An 18,577-nucleotide genomic window follows, 5' to 3' on the forward strand; every position below is an offset into this window, starting at 1 on the left:
TTCATCATGGCGAAGTAATGTTAGTGGGCTTGCTGTTTGGCCGGAGCGATGTGGCTGAGTAGCCAGTCAATAATTTTCCTAGAAAAAGTTATAATTATGTTTTAACTCAAAAGACATGGCCTTTTAACACACAATAATATATTTTTTTAACAGGGATCATCTCTTTATGGAATAGATGCTGAGTTTGAGTCTGTCTCTGGATGCTGGTTCTGCTGCTGGTTGAATGTTGAAGAGGTATACCTTGTGATGTGTCTGCCACAATTTATTTTTGTATGTATGTATGTGCAAATATATGAATAATGTAAAACGTCTGAATTCCTTATTGAGTGTGATAATGTAACTAAATATTACATTCCACATCTCATCTGTAATAAGGTATTAGCCAATGCACAACACAGCAGCACGTTTTGAAAAGGGGCGGGTGTACGAAACGGAAATAGTTAGACAGCTCTTGGACATTACATTTCCGGCTGAAATGCAAAGTTTGCAGCGCCGTTGGAACTAACTGGGTATGTATGAAATATACTTACATTTAGATGTATTTACTATATTAGTATGACTTAGTATGACTGACTAAGTAAAAACAAGTGAAACGAGTTGGTAAAACAAAAATACTTTGCCAGCGATTCAGTGTTTATATTAGCTAACCAACTGTTGACGTTAGCATGCTATGCTAGCCAGCCAACTGATTGCCAGAACATACATTTATTTATTTATTTCACCTTTATTTAACCAGGTAGGCAACTTGTGAACAAGTTCTCATTTACAATTGCGACCTGGCCAAGATACATGCAAAGCAGTTCGACACATACAACAACACAGAGTTACACATGGAGTAAAACAAACATACAGTCAATAATACAGTACAAAAATAAGTCTATACATTACGCTTGTTTACACTGAGCTGCATTGGGGTCGGGAAAGCAATCATCTTTACATTAAGATACAGTGAAGCTGCATGGGACATTGGTCGGATAACGTACCTCGATGCAGGGATGGGGATATGCCAGTGACCCTCTACTCTAAATTGGACCATTATCCACACTGATACATTGTGAAGATTGAAATACTGCTCGGAAAACTGCCCTTTTCGGCCTCATGCCAGCTTGCGATAGCGATTGATTGCAGCCATTTTGGAGTTGTAGTGTCAGGCAATCAGCTCTTTTTGTTGTTCAACATGATGTGCCTTTCCATAATGGCTGCAGTGGCTACTGCTTGCTAGCATGAGGATGAAAATGGAAGTTTTCCGGGAAAGCAAGCAGTATTTCAATCTTCTCGATGGAGCAGTGTGGACTAAGGTACAATTTGGTGTACTGTGGCATATCCCATTCCTGCATTGAGGTACATTTTCAGATCTTGCACCGGCGCCATGGTGTGTTAATGAAACTAACCATTATTGCGTTCCAACCCCAGTGCCGCTCAGTGTAAAACAGTTTAAAGGCAGGGTCGGAATCTTCTGAGTGTCAGACACTGTTAACCATTCTGTCTGAATTTATCAGCCTACATGACTCCGACGAAACAGGAGGGCATGTCTACTCTCATTGACAGGACGATGAGGATGAGGAGGGAGGAGCAAGCGCGCCAGGTGGTCCTCGCCTGGGCAGTCCTCAATGTGTCGCTAGCTGGCATGATCTACACTGAGATGTAGGTTGTGTTTTCTTGTCAACGACTGACTCGCATGATTAGTAATCTGTTGCTAATGCCTAACTAGAAGCAAATGGTGCTAATGCCTTTCTCAGTAATGTGTACATTGTCCTCTCAGGTCAGGGAAACTGCTGAGCCTCTACTTCAACATCTCTTACTGGCCTATCTGGTACATAGGTGAGTGCTCTTGTTGCTGTGTCGTTAATGGAGAGAAATTAAACATGATTTTGGGAGGGAGTGGCCAGGTGTGGCGCTGAATCACACTGTTTACAGATGAGCCATAACCTGTCAAATTCATGTTATCTCTCCTTCCTTTTCTTTTCCCACAGAGCTGGCCTTCGCCTCGGTCTTCAGCCTCAACGCCCTGTTTGACTTCTGGAAGTACTTCAAGTACACCATGGCCCCCTCTACCATCGCTGTTACCCCTGAACAGCACCGCCTTCTTGGCCTCAGAAACTCAGGTGAGTCATTGGCTGCAAAGTGGTTAAGATGATGATGTTGTACATGTTTGTTTTATCTATGAAACCCAAATGTAGTCTATCCCTCTTGTACGTTTGTCTTTTTAAACATCTCTATTCAGGTATCCAGGCGTCACCCCTGCTCAAGCAAGAGAAGCAGGAGGCTCAAGCTCCGACTCAGTCGTCACCCCTCCAGGGTCAGAGTGTGCTCAGCTTCAGTCCCTCCAGACCTGCCAGCACCAGCCCCAAGTTCTCCCCCAGCTGTGTTCCTGGATACAGCCCCCTTTTGAGCAGCCCGGGCAGCGGGGGACACTTTTCACCCTCCCTGGCCTTTGGAAAGGTCTGTCAGACCCACAATGCTCTCTATCTAGCTATCAATCTGATGCATTTGTGTTGGGTGTTTGTCAATGAAAATGGTACACTTGAGGTGTTACTGTAACCATAGGCTGTATCTAGCTACCATTTAAGATTCCAGTGTTGTGGCTACCACTTTTTTGTTTTCCTTGTCATGTTTGAAATCTACTGGCATGAAGTCAGGGAGATCATGCTTTCCCATTTGTAACAGCTTTCTGTTGATTGCAGTTGAACTACAGCCCCCCCTCATCCTACCCCAGCAGCATTGGCCCAGTGGATGGCACCAGCCTGAGGGCACGCTACCGCACCTCTCCCTCCGTGTTCAACTCCCCCGGGGGCAAGGAGGACTACATGGAGTCCCTGAAGACCCTGGACAGGTTCCTCCGCACCGAGGAGGAGAAGAGGCACCGCAGTCAGTTAGGTATGAGTGTGACAGTGTAGCTTAGTTACAACTAGGGAAACTGGTCTGGATTTTAAAAAACAGACCATGGCTCACTTGATAAAGACATGGCAATCCCACTGTGACTTTCTTGGTTAAATAAAGGATAATAATGAACTACAACTCAGCAACTCAGCATTTTTGTAATATCCTGTATGCATCCTTTGACTGTTTCTCAGGGAGCCCAGAGTCTGTGTCGCCCTCCCACAGCCCCACGTTCTGGAACTATAGCCGCTCGGTGGGGGATTACGCCCAGAGCCTGAGGAAGTTCCAGTACCAGCCTGCGTGCCGCTCCCAGGCCCCCTCAGCCAGCAAGGACGAGACTGACCTGGGCTCCAAACATGCTGCCGAGGAGGTCAGAGGGATCAATCAATTGATTCATCAGTCAATCAATAAAATAACTATTCTTTATTATACCAGAGGGAAATTTGTTTCCTAGCAGGAATACACATTCTCCTGTAACTGTTCTTTTTGATCTGCAGGTTTGGGCCAGAATCACAACCAGTCGTCTCGTGGTGGACAGCATAGACAGCTGGACAGCCAAGCTCAGAAATGTAAGGAGATATAACACTGAAGCTCTGGTCAAATCTGTCATTTTGTCTGAGAAAGTGGTTGATAAGTGTGTAGTTTCTCTTTCTTTCAGTGGATAAATGACACCATTCTAGTGCCACTGGTGAAGGAGATGGACTCGGTGAATGGCCAGCTAAGGAGAATGGGTTGCTCTGAGCTCCAGATTGGAGGTATTTATTTTGCAATGAGCCAAAATGGAAAATGTAGTTTACGCCAACCCAGTTATACTTACCATGTCTGTCGCCCTATTCAACAGAAGCCAGTATTGCCAGCCTAAAACAGGCTGCTGTTTTGAAGGCCTCGGTCATCCCTACCATGACTGCAATTGTGCAGTACCTGGACATCACCCCTAATCAAGAATATCTAGTGGAGAGGATCAAAGGTAGGCCTATGAGAGGTTATGTTTTGTATCCTTGCTTATTCACTGTGCTATAATCCTGTCATATACTATAGGTGTCCACAACTGATGGACCAAGGTCATAAGACTTGATGAAAGCAGAGATTGACATATCATTATTGACAATGTGTTTGTTTCCCATCGTCAGAGCTGGCCCACAGTGGCTGCATGAGTTCTTTCCGCTGGAACAGGGGCGGGGATCTCAAAGCCAGGAAGTGGGACACAGACCTCCCTTCAGACTGTGCTGTGAGTCTCATCTGTCACCTCTAATCTCGACCAAAAAAAGTATAGTCTGACCTCCTCCTGTCACTATGACGATAGTGAGAGATCAACATGGTTGAATCTCAAACACAAGATGTGTTTTCTGTCCATTAGATCCTCACGCATGTGCTGTGCACATACCTGGACTCCCGACTCCCGCCTCACCCCAAGTACCCCGACGGAAAGACCTTCACCTCACAGCACTTCACCCAGACGCCAGACAAACCTGGTAAGGCCGAGCAGCACAATACACACAGAATGGACATCGTTCTTCTTCTATTCTTCACCCATACCCCGCTCTTGTTTCTTAAATAGACGTGACGAATGAAAACCTCTTCTGCATTCACCAAAGTAGCACCAATCCCCCGCACTACCAACTTATCTACCAGGCCCATGTCTACAGCCTTCCCAAGGTAAGAGCCCATCTCTGCCTCTTTTGACCCTATGGCCTTTTTGGTCAGGCCTTTAGTGAGTGAGATGTTTCTGTCAAAAACCACATGTGCTCCATTCATTTGAGTCCCCTCTGATTGTGCTCCCAGGGAAGGAACAACCTGTTCCACACTGTTCTCATGTTCCTCTTCATCATCAAAACCAAGGAGTCTGGGATGCTGGGGTGAGTACTCCCAACTATTCCACTGTATTTAAACTTCCCAGTCCAATGTGCCATCACTGACTCATGATGGGCACTGTAATAAGCTCTTTGTGATAATGTGCTGCTATGCCACTTTAGTAAAGTGAACTTGTCATGACCACATTGGCAATCAATCTCTATGTAAAACATGAGTGTTTTTAATTGCACATAAGTTGTTGTACTCTGTCTTTTTACAGGAGAGTAAATCTGGGCCTATCAGGCGTGAACATCCTGTGGATATTTGGGGACTGATGCAATCTCTCTTTTCTTGAGCATTTCACAGTACAGTGTCACAGCAGAGTGTCACAGAGGATTTTAGAGGTCAGATACTTCCTCAACATTTTGTCAAAGTTTTGTTTGTGAAATAATGAATTGTAGCTTCTGATAACAAGAATATTTTGTAGATGTTAGTCACCATAACTGTCCTCAGATCCGGGTTCATAAGGAAGCACTTATGAGAGTAACATTTTGTTGTACATTTGTTCAGTCATTTTCCTTAGAAACAGCAGACCACATTTTCTCAGTTTTATTTCACTTGAAAGTAGCTTTTGTCATTTGTGACATTTTTAAATCAAATTATTACAATGACCATGACATTTAGTTTGATTTTATGGTGCACCAAAAACAACCGTACTGTATTTTAACTCTAGGCATCCACAACTGACTCAATTTTCTAAATATTCTGTGAGTGTGTCAGGATGGCATCCTTGTAAATAATATACCACAGGTTTGTCTGGTGGATTGCATTGTGTTGAACCCTCCTGGCTTGAATGTATGTTACTGTTCTCCTTTTTGTATAAATTGTTTGTGAGAGCTTGAATATTGCAGCTGAAATGCTTGAGTTCTTCCTTTTTGTTGAGTGACAGGATTTGGAGCGGTAGAAAGTTACCTGCATAAGAATGAATGGCTTTGTTTACTAGGGCTGCAGTTACTTGCATTGGCATGCATATGATGTCTTCTAATTAGACGTTTGTTCCACAGTTCAAATGCTTGATAAGTACAAAGCCATGCACATGGTATGCCTTTTAGAATTTCATGATTATGGAAGGTTCCAAGTAAATTGCTGTTATTTTTATTACCAGTCTTTGTTTGGCAAGTTCTGATGTATAGTGGTCAAAGAGGTGCCTTTTATGATAGGTTGTGTGAATGTCATTCATTTTGATAAAAAAAAGAAGCTAATTCAAAGCTGGTAAAAGGGCTGCATGGACTTCTGGGCTCATGGGGTGACTCCAATGCACTCCAAACCACCCCCCATTCAATAATTTTGAATATGTTTTTGTTTGTAGTGATATGGTTTTCAATTGAGACATGGAAATAAACATAATTGACTGAATTCATCCATCTATGGTTGAAAGCATATTGACGTTTCCATATATTTTTATTAGAGTTCCTCTTTAGTCCGTACTCTGTAAATCACTTCATTGTTATCAATGCATAGACTTTGGCGCGAGAGCTCTACATTACGTTACCAGAACCCACCCCATGGTGGCAGTATTTATTTGCTCCCAGAACCCATTTTCTCTAGATTGACCAAATTAAATATCAAATCAAATGTTTTGTCACGTGCGCCGAATACAACAGGTGTAGTAGACGTTGCCGTGAAATGCTTACTTACAAGCCCTGAACCAAGAATTCGGTAAAAAAAAAAAACAACAAGTAACACAATAAAATAGCAATATGGCTATATACAGATGTGCATTGAAAGAGGGGGTTATCAAATTAAGCAACCATGTCCAAATGAAATATTGTTTTTCAGATGGCATTGTGCCATGTGATGCAGAACTGAAAGGCTTCAATTTACATTTGTATTGCATTCATATCAGAATACAGTATCATTGGTTAAATTAAGGTTAAATAAGAATCAGTGTTTTTGTCACTGGTGCCGTTTACTTTGTATTCTTGCTTAGAGGACTACATGTGAGACATTTTCAAATTCCTTTACATTTCTTTATAAATTATAGTTTTTTTTCCCCCAGATAAATTCAATGTAGTTTGGATACAAGACTTGAATCAAATATGAAATGTCATCCATCACATGAGTAACTGGCAAAATATAAAGTTTTGTAGTACTGCACTGTACAGTCCTCGTTAAATACGAACTTAATCTACCATAATGCAATTGAAAAGGTAAAACTTCTTGGGAGATGTAGTTCTGCACTGTTATCTGTCAAATTATTTGGGAAGGCTTGGGGGTTTGTTCTTTTATGTAGCTAGTCTATTTACTTTTATTTTGATAGTATCAGAAATAGTGCTTGTATGGCATTGATCATTATATGTCCGCTAAATGTTTGAGACTGAAACTACGAAGACCACAATGCCTTGCTTTTAATCACAACTCTGCCACTCACAATCCGTCGCCTAGTTATGTGTTGGGAAAAGGACTTTGCGAAATAGCAGCGATGTCAGTCCAGGTTTTGGCAGCGGAAATGGCCGAGGTCGAATTAAAAGACGTCCCCAGCAAAGAATTAACACCCGAATCGCCTCTGACAACAAAGGCAGACGACAAAGGGATTCTTGAAAGCGAACCAAAAGCTGTCGCTACTTCGGCTACTACCCCAACGATGGAGCCTATCGTGAAAACCGGGGACCCGAGCCCTGGTTTTCTCATCCCGAACACTAAGATGCCGCAGGCGTCCGCGATGAAACGGACAGATCCCCAACAAAACGGTGGAGAAGCTTTCGTAAATCGCGACGGTACGGTAGCAGAGGCCCCAAGATTGAAAAAGGTGAGGATAAACGTAAATGCGACATTGGCATTTATTATGGTATTCTGCTTTGGACAGATGCAAGTTTTTTGTTTGTTTGCAATGCTAACGTTAGCTAGCCAGCAAGCTCGAAATCTGGCATTGTGTGACGATGGCTGTAGCTCAAGCTAGCAATAAAAAGCAGTTTTGCTGCAAACTGATTAGTCTAGTCAGAAGTCGTTTTTATAAAGATATTCAGCAAGTAACGACAACGTTAACTACATAATATTTTTTAAGGATATTGTGTTCATGTTCGCTGCCATAGATCCTAGCATACTGTCTAAAATGATAGCTAGTGGGTAAGTTAACGGTGCGCTGTCGTGGCGCTGTGCGATGCCAGTGTTGGGACAACAACGTGTCCATGTAGGTAAACTAGCAGGGACGCTGTGAACAAAGTAGCTGGTCCTGATTGAAGTTGCATTCAGCATTCTACCTGGTGATGGTTTTGTTAACGCGTTTCAAGACTCACTCACGCCCATGTCACAATTTTGTCCTAACAACGTAATAATGTGATGTCCACATGTTCATCAACATGTTGGTTTTGTTGCCACATTTAGCTAATGGACATTTGACCGATACAGGTACAACCATGACAATACAACTAAAATAGCATTCGTCAAATCGTGGTGAAGGACAAATACATTCAACAAAGACCGTTGTTAGACGTGATTTAAAATGCTGTTGTGGGATGATCTGATTTTGCATGGGGGTTCTCAGCTGTAGAGCACAGCAGTGGTGTGTCTGATCTGGAAAGATGCAGCTTTCAATGCAAGCTAGGCTACATTACTTTATCAATGACCATTTTTCGCCACCGCTCCAGTTTAACCTTCTCACAACGGTAGCAGACTCATCTGACTGGTCTGTCGCATCTTTCATCTATTTCTTGTCTCGTTCAGTCTGGCAATAGATCACAGACTACTTAGGGGAGTTTCCGTCATCCAAGCTTACTCTGCTTGGCTCTCCTGTGGCTATATATCACCAGAAGATGTAGGCCTATGTGTGTTCCCTGTCTCAACACCTTCCCCAAGAGGGGGTTGGTAAGTCTCTCAGGTCACTGGTCAATTACTCTTATCCCGCCAGTGTCATGGAAAGTTCTGAACAGAAGAGAATAATGGGCTCAAGGAAAGTAACACTTCTAAGTAATTCCTTGAAACAAACTAGTGTCGACTAGGCCTAAGAAGTCTCATGATAAATGGTTGTTTAGGATTTATGGCCTGTGATCGCTGTCATAAAGCTATTAATCAAAGGTGTTCAAAATCAAAGTTGTGGAAGGCAGTTCATTTGTAGACGGCAATTAAATTGTGCTGTCATATTCAGGAAATTAAGTAGGGTTATAATTGGATGTACAACATTACAGCAAATGGCAACTTTTTATAGCTCTAAGTTTGTGCTGACCCTCCCTAAAACATATTGGTTTGTAGCAGTGATTTAGTTCCTTGTCAGATCTGACACTCTCACACTTATTTATTTATTTTTTTTACATTTGTTTTCTCCCCAATTTCATGGTATCCAATTGTCCCATTGCTGTATCTCCCATACGAAGGTCGATAGCCGTGTGTCCTCCGAAACACAACCCAGTCGCACTGCTTCTTGAGACAATGCCCTCTTAACCCGGAAGCCAGCCCCACCAATGTGTTGGAGGAAACGCCGCACACCTGGCGACCGTGTCAGCGTGCTCTGCGCCTGGCCCGCCACAGGAGTCGCTAGTGCGCGATGGGACAAGAACATCACTGCTGGCCCTAACCCGGGTGACGCTGGGCCGATTGTGCGCCGCCCCATTGGGTCTCCCAGTCGTGGCCGGCTGCTACAGAGCCTGTACTCGAAACCAGGATCTCTAGTGCCTTAGACCACTGCGCAACTCAGTGTTCTGCCACCAAGCCAGTGACTATTAACATTGAACACAGGACCGGAAAGTAGTGGTCACGCAGAGAGAGAGGAAGAGGACTGGCTTACGACAGATGGTCCATCAGTCCTCCGTGTCCAATAAGAGCAGCAGGACCAGGAACCCTATGAGCAGCAAGGAGAGGAGGCTGCTGCATGGCATCTGGCTCGTTATGGTGACTTGTTCTTAAAGGGACCACCAGCAATACCTTAATGAGAAGATTTAGTGCTGTCTGCCACGGCACAGATTCAGTATTCTGTTTTATACATGTGAGCTACTTAGACTGCATTTTGAACATCACTATCACTTTCTGAAGGGGAAAACAGATTTTATACCGGCCAATGACATTTTGTATCCTCTCACTTCACAATCATCAAAGCAGCCATGCATTGAAACAGGAACCTGCATGCAAAGTCTTAGGCCTATTTATAGGCTGCATGTTCGTGTGTGCTGTGCATTGTGTGTATATAGGCTGCATCTGTTGAATCCCCCAGTGCAGAAAGGGCAGTGAGATGGAGAACAGCAGTAGAGTAGATTTGATGGTGTGTGGCATGGATGGCTGGTTTTAATCCATGCCTTACCATGTCACCACATGGGTGGGCAGATGTTAGCCTTCAGACTGGCTGAGTGATCTGCTTAATCCCCGACAGACTCTGCCATCCTATCATGATGTTTCTGGACGGAGCAGGGAAATATACGCTGCCCCTGCCAGGAAGAACGGATTAGCAGCAGTAGGTTTCAAGTTTCGGCGCCATGTGTGGCTAAGACTGCTGCTAATGAATGTACCCATCCTCGCGCCAAGCACAAGCGGTTGCCAAGTTACAAATGCTGACGACTGCCATGGTTGGTGCTGAAAGACTGCCAGGGGTTACATGGACAACCTCCCTGGTCATTCTCCGCCCTACTCTCTGACCCAAGGAAAAGGTCCCCCAGCATTAGGTATTATCATTAAGTAGGGGTCACTAGCTTACTGAGGACTGGGCATGACCTGTAGGCTAAATTGCTTGCAGACAGCTCTGTATAAAAAAAATGGTTCTGTTTGGGATCGTAAAGAAACTCCTTGCAAAACGTCCTGGTTTATAGTCCTAAATGTATTTGGGACTAAAATATGAATATCTGTCTAGGCCTTTTCCAGGCAGTTGGTCGGCCAAGCCCTTTGATGCTCTGAAGCTGGAACATCCACACGTGCAAAGGGACATGGGCCTTACTCTAGGAGAGTTGGAGTGGAGAGGATTCTCTCTGTAGCCCTGTGGATGATGACATATAGCCTACTACTTCTTGCTGTTCCAAAGCGTAGAAGGAAAAATAATGCTGTCTGTACCTAGCTATTCAAATGAATACACAGGGAAGTGTGTTTTCCTTGCTCTTCGTGCTCATATCTCCTCTGCTGTCAAGAAGACGTGTTTTGGGCACGGCTGCCGTGCCGTGACTCGACCCCCGATAGTGCTGGTCATTGACAGCCGCCCCGGGGATCCCTCATCTGAGTCAGGCTCTCTGACACAAGCGTCTCCATCAGATTAACAGCCTGAGTGCCTGCTCCCTCAGAAGAGCCCATTCTGCTCCAATGATGTAGCTAGTGATTCAGGCGGACCAGCTAGAATGAGGATTATCACATTGACCTTGAAAGGGCAGTAGCCGACAGGGCAAACACTCCTGTGTCGTAAAAATGCAGATATCTCGGGAGATGCTTTATTACACTTGCATGAAAGGCTAGTGCAAAAAGGATCTTTAGTAGCTATTGTTTAACTATTTATCAGTCTTATGCCTTTGGTGTAAAAGCTGTCCTGGATCCTTTTGGTTCCAGACTTGCATTGGTACCACTTGTCGTGCGGTACCAGAGGGAACAGTCAATGACTTGGGTGGCAGGAGTATTTTTTTGGGCCTTCCTCTGACACCGCCTGGTGTAGAGGTTTTGGGTGGCAGGGTGCTCGGCCCAAGTGATGTACTGGGCCGTACGCGCTACCCTCTGTAGCGCCTTGCAGTCAGATGCCAAGCAGTTGCCATACCAAGCGGTGATGCAGCCAGTCAAGATGCTCTCAGTGGTGCAGCGGAATCAGAGGGCTCAAATCTTTTCAGCCTCCTGAGGGGGAGAGGTGTTGTTGTTCCCTCTCCATGATAATTCCTTAGTGATGTAGACACCAAGAAAGTTTTTGCCCTGCTCCACCACAGCCCCATCAATGTGGATAGGGGTGTACTCAGCCCTCCTTTTCCTATAGCCCACTATCAGCTCCTTTTGTCTTGTTGGCGTCGTTTTATATCGGAGTGCCTTTTGATTTGAGGGCCTGCACATGCGCAGTTTGGTGTGAGACTACCGTTAGACTGGATTTTTACGTTTTCTGCGATGTTACCTTCGCTAGACTAAATTGCCACGACAGCGCCTTGTCCTGATTTAGTGGGAAAAAATCCTTTGTGCTTGGTCCCACATTAGCCATTAACTGTTGGCTAAAGATTGTGAATGAGTTTGAACATTCGCAAAGGTCTCTGGCCGGGGCCACCCCCAGAAACCAGAGATCGAGGCCTGTGTCAACAACCTCGAGCCCAGTTGAGAAAGACACGCTCCAGTGGGGCTTCAAGGAGAGCTGTGCATGTGATGCGGTGTTCATTAACACGGAGGAAGAAGAGGAATGGTCGGTGATTGGGACTAGATTTGTTGGTGTAGTGCTCACAGCAGCAAACTGAGCTGGAAAGATCCCTCCGTGCCTGGGCCTAACTGCCTCCAGGCCGGTCTACAGGAGCTTGATGTACATCGGACAAACCGCTACAAAAGACCACTCGAGGCCTAGTCTTTTGTGCCCTTTGTGTCGTTAGGAACTGGCAAGCACGAGTTTACGACCAACACACACTATCTTTTGTCCGCCATACTCAATAGGACAAGTCGCATTTGCTCACCAATGCAGATATATTTAGATATCATACCGATATGAATGTCGAGAGCTCATGTTGACTATCGTGCTTATCAGCCTGCCTTGGACACTCTGTAGGGAATGGGATGTGAGTGTGTGTTTGGCATGGTGCCCAGTCAGTGCATTCAAGTCTTCGACTGATTATCACTGTGGTTTTTAATGGCCTTGGAAAAAAATTCTCACACAGTCGTTCACGCACACGCTGTGTTCACCTGAAGTCACCCCACTCTCTCGTTACCTCCGTGTTCTGCTGTAGGCAAGCAATAGCGTGAACCAAACCAAACCAAAGACTTTTCTGCTGACTGACCGCACTTCCTTTGTGGGTTGATAGTCATTGTGTTCTGAAAAAGTGTTAATTCACTCTCCCTTTTCTTTCAATGTAATTACAGCACAATACTGGAGTTTTACTGCACCTTCCGTTGCCTTCATCTGCGGTGGTGTGATTATTCCCAGGGAAATGGGCTGTTTGCACCACGGCTAGATAATCTCTCTGCTCGACTCCAGACCCTGAATGGACTCGTGTTTTTTGTTTTGTGATATTTCTACCACACGTATGTTTTTGAAGTGAAACACGTAGGCTAGCTACTCCAAATTAGTAATTTTCTTTAGAGCCCATTACAACTGGATCTGAATCTGGGATATATCTGTGCTGCAGCCAGACAAACTTTCTCGCAAAGCTGTCAGGTGCATGTGTGCCTTGTCAGCATCTGGGATTCCACCTTCAGACCCTCTCCCTTCCTGTCGTCACTTTGTACTATGGCTCTGGAGGGTGTGTTCTGTGAGGTGAAACATTCAGAACGACCCAGCTAGAAATATAAGCTTCTGAAATCGTCAGAACTGGTTTCCACAGGCTCAGTAAAGTGTGCCCAGTAGAATATTCGTACTAGAGGTCGACCGACCTATTTTTATTTTTATGTGGACACCGATAATTGGAGGACCAAAAACAGCCGATACCGATTAATCGGCCGATTGTATTATTATTTTAATATATATTTGTAATAATCACAATTACAACAATACTGAATGAACACTTATTTGAAGTTAATACATCAATAAAATCAATTTAGTCTCAAATAAATAAAGAAACATGTTCAATATTGTTTAAATAATGTGCAAACAGTGTTGGAGAAGAAAGTGAAATGTGCCATGTAAAAAAAACTAACGTTGAAGTTTCTTGCTCAGAACATATGAAAGCTGGTGGTTCCTTTTAACACGAGTTTTCAATATTCACGGGAAAGAAGTTTTAGGTTGTAGTTATTATAGGACTATTTCTCTCTATACCATTTGTATTTCATATCCCTTTAACTATTGGATGTTCTAATAGGTACTTTAGTATTGCCAGCCTAATCTCGGGAGTTGATAATAGGCTTAAAGTCATAAACAGCGCAATACTTGAGGCACTGCAAAGAGCTGTTGGCAAATGCAGGATAGTGCTGTTTGAATGAATGCTTACGAGCCTGCTGCTGCCTACCACCGCTCAGTCAGACTGCTCTATCAAATATAAAATCATAGACTTAATTATAATATTGTAGCACACAGAAATACGAGCTTTGGTCATTAATATGGTCAAATCCGGAAACTATCATTTCGAAAACAAAACGTTTATTCTTTCAGTGAAATACAGAACCGTTCCGTATTTTATCTAACAGGTGGCATCCCTAAGTCTAAATATTGCTGTTACATTGCACAATCTTCAATGTTATGTCATAATTATGTAAAATTCTGGCAAATTAATTAGTCTTTGTTAGTAAGAAATGGTCTTCACACAGTTCGCAACGAGCCAGGCGGCCCAAACTGCTGCATATACCCTGACTCTGCTTGCACTGAACCCAAGAGAAGTGGCACAATTTTCCTAGTTAAAAGAAAGGCATTGATGTTTATGGTTAGGTACACATTGGTGCACCGACAATGCTTTTTTTCGCGAATGCGCTTGTTAAAATCACCCGTTTGGCGAAGTAGGCTGTGATTCAATGATGAATTTAAAGGCACTGCATCGATTTATATGCAACGCAGGACAAGCTAGATAACTACACATTGGTTGATGATATTACTAGTTTAACTAGTGATTATGTTTTTGTTTTTTTTATAAGACAAGGTTAATGCTAACTAGCACCCTACCTTGGCTCCTTGCTGCACTCGCGTAACAGGTAGTCAGCCTGCCACAGTCTCCTCGTGGAGTGCGATGTACTCGGCCATAAATATAATCGGTGTCCAAAAATGCCGATTACTGATTATGAAAACTTGAAATCGGCCCTAATTAATCGGCCATTCCAATTAATCAGTCGACCTCTAATTCGGACAGTTATACGTTAGCTAACCGTTAGCTGAAGATCGTGTTGAATGATGAAGTTGAATAGGAATATTAAGTAGAGGAATAATATGAAGATGAAGAACCAGTGCAGGGGGGCTAGATGGAGTCAGAGTGCTGAGTGTTAATTTGGAAAGTCCCCAGACAGTACATCTCTCTGACAAAGGCCTCCTCACACAGGCCACAGGGAAGGAATTCCATTCAGACTCCGACACCAGGCCCCTGTACAAAGAGACAGCATTATGTTCAAAAAGTGCGGCATCACAAAAGTGCCCCCCCCCACACAACACAAAGGGAAAAGCACTGTTCTGTCTGCCTGGTTTCCTCCCCGCCAGAGATAAAAAGGCACGAGCCACGAGCAGCGGTAGGCTAATCCAGTACTGGGGGAGACCATTCCCGTGGCGAAAGGGGTATAGGACTCCTATGAGCTGGATTAGTCTGAATGTTCAATCAGCTCGTTGTAGTTGCTTTGGTTTCAACCTGCAGCCTCTGTTGCACTGGCTTTGACTATTGGCATCTGTTGGGTTGTAATACATGGACCTTGATACTTCACAGCTGTTGTGGCAGGTAGCCTAGCAGTTAAGAGCGTTGGGCCAGGAACCAAAAGGTCGCTGGTTTGAATCCCTGAGCTGGCACCGTGGAAAAAATCTGCCATTCTGCCCTTGAGCAAGGCTGTTAATCCCCCCCCAACCACAAATGCTCCCCGGGACATGGTCATCGATTTTAAGGCAGCCCCCCCGCATCTCTTTGATTCAGAGGGGTTGGGTTAAATGCGGAACACTGACGAGGTATCCCCCTTTCCCCTTCGTAAACAACCGGTGTGTAGACTAACATTTAAATGCTAACTTACGGGTCATTCCCAACACTGCAGAGAACAATGTAGAAACAAATAACACAAGGAATAAATACACGATCAGTTATGATAACGTGGCTATATACACTGGGTACCGGTACCGAGTCGATGTGCTGGGGTATGAGGTAATTGAGGTAGATGTAAATGTAAATATATCCTAGGTAGGGGTAAAGTAACTAGGCAACAGGATAGATAATTAACCATAGCAGCAGCGTATGTAATTAGTTAGTGCAACGAGGGTCAATGCAGATAGTCCAGGTAGCTATTTGGTTAACGATTTATCAATATTATGGCCTGGGGGTAGAAGCTGTTCAGGGTCCTCTTGGTTACAGACTTGGTACACTGGTACCACTTTTGTACTGCGGTAGCAGAGAGAACAGTCAGTGACTGGAGTCTTTGGCAGTTTTTAGGGCCTTCCAATGCCGCCGCCTGCTTCCACTGCCACCACCTGTTTCCTCTGACACCGCCTGCTTCCACTGCCCACCACCTGTTTCCTCTGACACCGCCTGCTTCCAAAGCCACCACCTGTTTCCTCCGCCTGTTTGTTTGGCCCAGATTACACGACCACTGAGTTTTGCGAGGGAAATCTTCATTACAGTCAGGCGGACAAAAGCGCGAACAGACATTTTGTAATTCGTTCAGAGCTCACAGATGGTTGGATCCCTTCCACGGTCGCATTTAAACGGTGCAGACTCAGAATAGCATGACCCTAAAAATGACTTAACTGCCCTCAGTGTTTTATGTAATTGTACATTTCCATTGAGACAATACTATTTTCGGGAACACTTCTTACAGACATATAATTCCACAATCCCCAGCTCCCCCTCCCTTGCTTTGTTGTGGGAGAAATAATCTCTAAATTGCTTCCCGTCTGTATAAATGTTGTTTTCTATCACTCTCAGGCTTAGGCTAGATGCAGGCCTAGCTGTCTGTCACTGACCCCTAGACCTTGAGTATCTTTGTTTTGTTGTACTAGTAAAAAAATATATGTAGCGGAAATGCCTAAATCCTTAAGCTTTATTCACAAACAAGCATAAATGGCAGAACTGTTGCGGTATTAATCCGGCTGCATTTATAGACACTCGGCTAATGGAGGGAGAGGCAACATCAATGAGTGTGTGGCTGGGCTTTGGGGAATGGGGCAATCTAGTATATTGATCGTGTTTCTCTGATCAGGGAAATTATTAAAAAGCACTAGATCAATAGTCATTGGGATTGGTTGGTGGTGTCACTGTCAATGGACGTTTGGTTAGGCCGATTGGATTCTCAAAACGACCCTGAGGGATTGGGACCGTGACCTTGAGCTAAGTAACACGGACCCTCCAACAGTCGAGTTGGAGCATTGTTCTCATGGTGGTTTTGTATTCATCTTACATCAATTGTCAGACTTTTCAGCGGCCGCTTTTTAGAGCCTTGGCGTTATGCGTCTCTGGGAAAGCCCCCCTTTTTGCAGTGATCCCGCCTGACACAAGCATATATCTGCTCCTGAATGTGCAGGTAGGTAGCAGGCAGCCACACTTAATCCCTGCTAAGCCTTGGCGTTCCCCATCTGGTTTTACAGTGACTTAGATGCTTATTTTCAGTGTCACCGAGTCCGTTCTCATGGCTACATGTTGAAATGAAGCGAGGTGAAGCGAGGCCAACTGCTGGGGCCGAAGCAGCTATACTGTGCTTTATGTGCTAAAGGGTGTATTTCTGAATGCACCAGGCTCTCTGTGTGTGTCCTTTTTTTAAATTGTCCTTCTTTATGGGGAACACTTGTCTGTCTGTGTGTGTATAAATCAGCCGCGGCACCGCTTACATCACACCCCCAAGAGGCAGCCAAGCGGCGCTGCACTCTCCTCTCTGACTCGAACTCAGGCTCACGTAGTCATCCTCCTCAGTAGCCGTTGGAAGAGGGCACGAGACACTTCTGAGCAGTGATTGGACGGTGCGGTCCTCTTTGGAGAGATCTCTCTGCATCATCACTCTGTGTGTGCATGATTCCATGTGCATAGACTACCCTCTTCTTATGTCATTGACGGGGATGATCCTGTTGGATCTCTCGTTTTCACCATTCACCCAGTGGATTATTGCTCAGAGTTTGAATGGGGGGAATGTGGCCAGTGATTTTTATTTTTTTTCCCCGGGACCTACGTTAATGAAATGCGCAGAAAGGACACGAAAGCCTCTTTTAACTCATCACCCTGCTCTTCCTGCTTTGAAAATGGCCTCCAGGTCAAAACTGCAGGCGCCCATTTCCCGCCACGGTGCTCAGCTCACACACAGCCCAAGCCACAAACACAAACCAAGTTGACATTGATAAGGAGGCATGGAGGATTCAAGCAGCACTGAACTTCATATATCGGAGTGAACTGAAATGTACTGGTGTTACAGTGCTGGGGCTGTCGGCTTGTCCATCAGGGCTACTCAATCTGCCTAGCCGTGGACATACCCCTATGTTCAATGGTGTGGAGGTCTATCACCGTTTAGGGCCCCAAAGAGACTGTAACAGAGACAATTGTTACATTAACAATCTTGTGAATATGTAGTCTTTTCCATTTGGGTTTGTGTCCTCGGAGGGGGTTGTAATTGCATGGTCATTGTGTGGGTTTCTTCTTTGGGATCTCTGAGTAGTGGGTGGGGAGATAGAGATGGAGGCCCTCTCAGGGTAAAGCGGGGGGGGGGGGGCACGCAGATTCCGAACCCTGGGCCCTGTCTGGCCCTGCTGGTTGTCCCTAAATCGTAGCTGAGCAAGGTGAGCCTATGGCTGTCTGTCCAGATTTCAGCGTTAACTTGATTTTCCTTTCTGTCCCAGTCAGTGTCTCTGTCCTGCTCACAGAAGAAATAGAATGATTAACTGTATGGGTGTCTGACATGCTGATATGTGCAGAAAACAAGACCCCCCCCCCCCGATCAGCTGGCCCAAATGCCAAAATTAGCCCCTAGTACTTAGTCTAGTAATTAGCCCCCCCAAACCAAAGTCTTAATAGTGTTAGGCCTGCAAATGTAAATAGCATTTGTTTTTTTGTTTTTTGAAGTGAGAACCATATTTTAAAGGTAAAATAAAGTACAAAAGATTCATTGTTTTTTCATTTTGTAGCTACAAGCATATCTTGTTTTCTTGTGAGGATTTTCCACGCAAAACAACTAT

General features: G+C 44.5%; 2 protein-coding genes across 2 annotated transcripts in view; both read left to right on the forward strand.

Annotated features, from left to right (window-relative positions):
- The first annotated feature begins 441 nt into the window (after positions 1–441).
- On the forward strand, positions 442–6,113 carry LOC135516002 (transmembrane protein 209-like). The gene is made up of 15 exons (XM_064939937.1): positions 442–509; positions 1,500–1,644; positions 1,763–1,821; positions 1,974–2,105; positions 2,225–2,442; positions 2,685–2,877; positions 3,075–3,250; positions 3,378–3,449; positions 3,539–3,635; positions 3,722–3,847; positions 4,011–4,108; positions 4,238–4,352; positions 4,439–4,536; positions 4,663–4,736; positions 4,952–6,113. Exons 2-15 carry the CDS (start codon positions 1,505–1,507, stop codon positions 5,004–5,006), a joined length of 1,653 nt encoding a protein of 550 aa, XP_064796009.1. The 5' UTR covers positions 442–509; positions 1,500–1,504; the 3' UTR covers positions 5,007–6,113.
- Positions 6,114–7,099: 986 nt separating this feature from the next.
- Positions 7,100–18,577, forward strand: part of LOC135516003 (putative adenosylhomocysteinase 3) — a 43,547-nt gene continuing 32,069 nt past the window's right edge. Inside the window, exon 1 of the mRNA XM_064939938.1 lies at positions 7,100–7,480. Coding sequence (XP_064796010.1) covers positions 7,154–7,480 — 327 coding nt within the window. The 5' untranslated portion in view covers positions 7,100–7,153. The remainder of the gene's footprint in view (positions 7,481–18,577) is intronic.

Source organism: Oncorhynchus masou, chromosome 27 (genome assembly GCF_036934945.1).
Source record: "Oncorhynchus masou masou isolate Uvic2021 chromosome 27, UVic_Omas_1.1, whole genome shotgun sequence".
Classification (NCBI taxonomy): domain Eukaryota; kingdom Metazoa; phylum Chordata; class Actinopteri; order Salmoniformes; family Salmonidae; genus Oncorhynchus; species Oncorhynchus masou.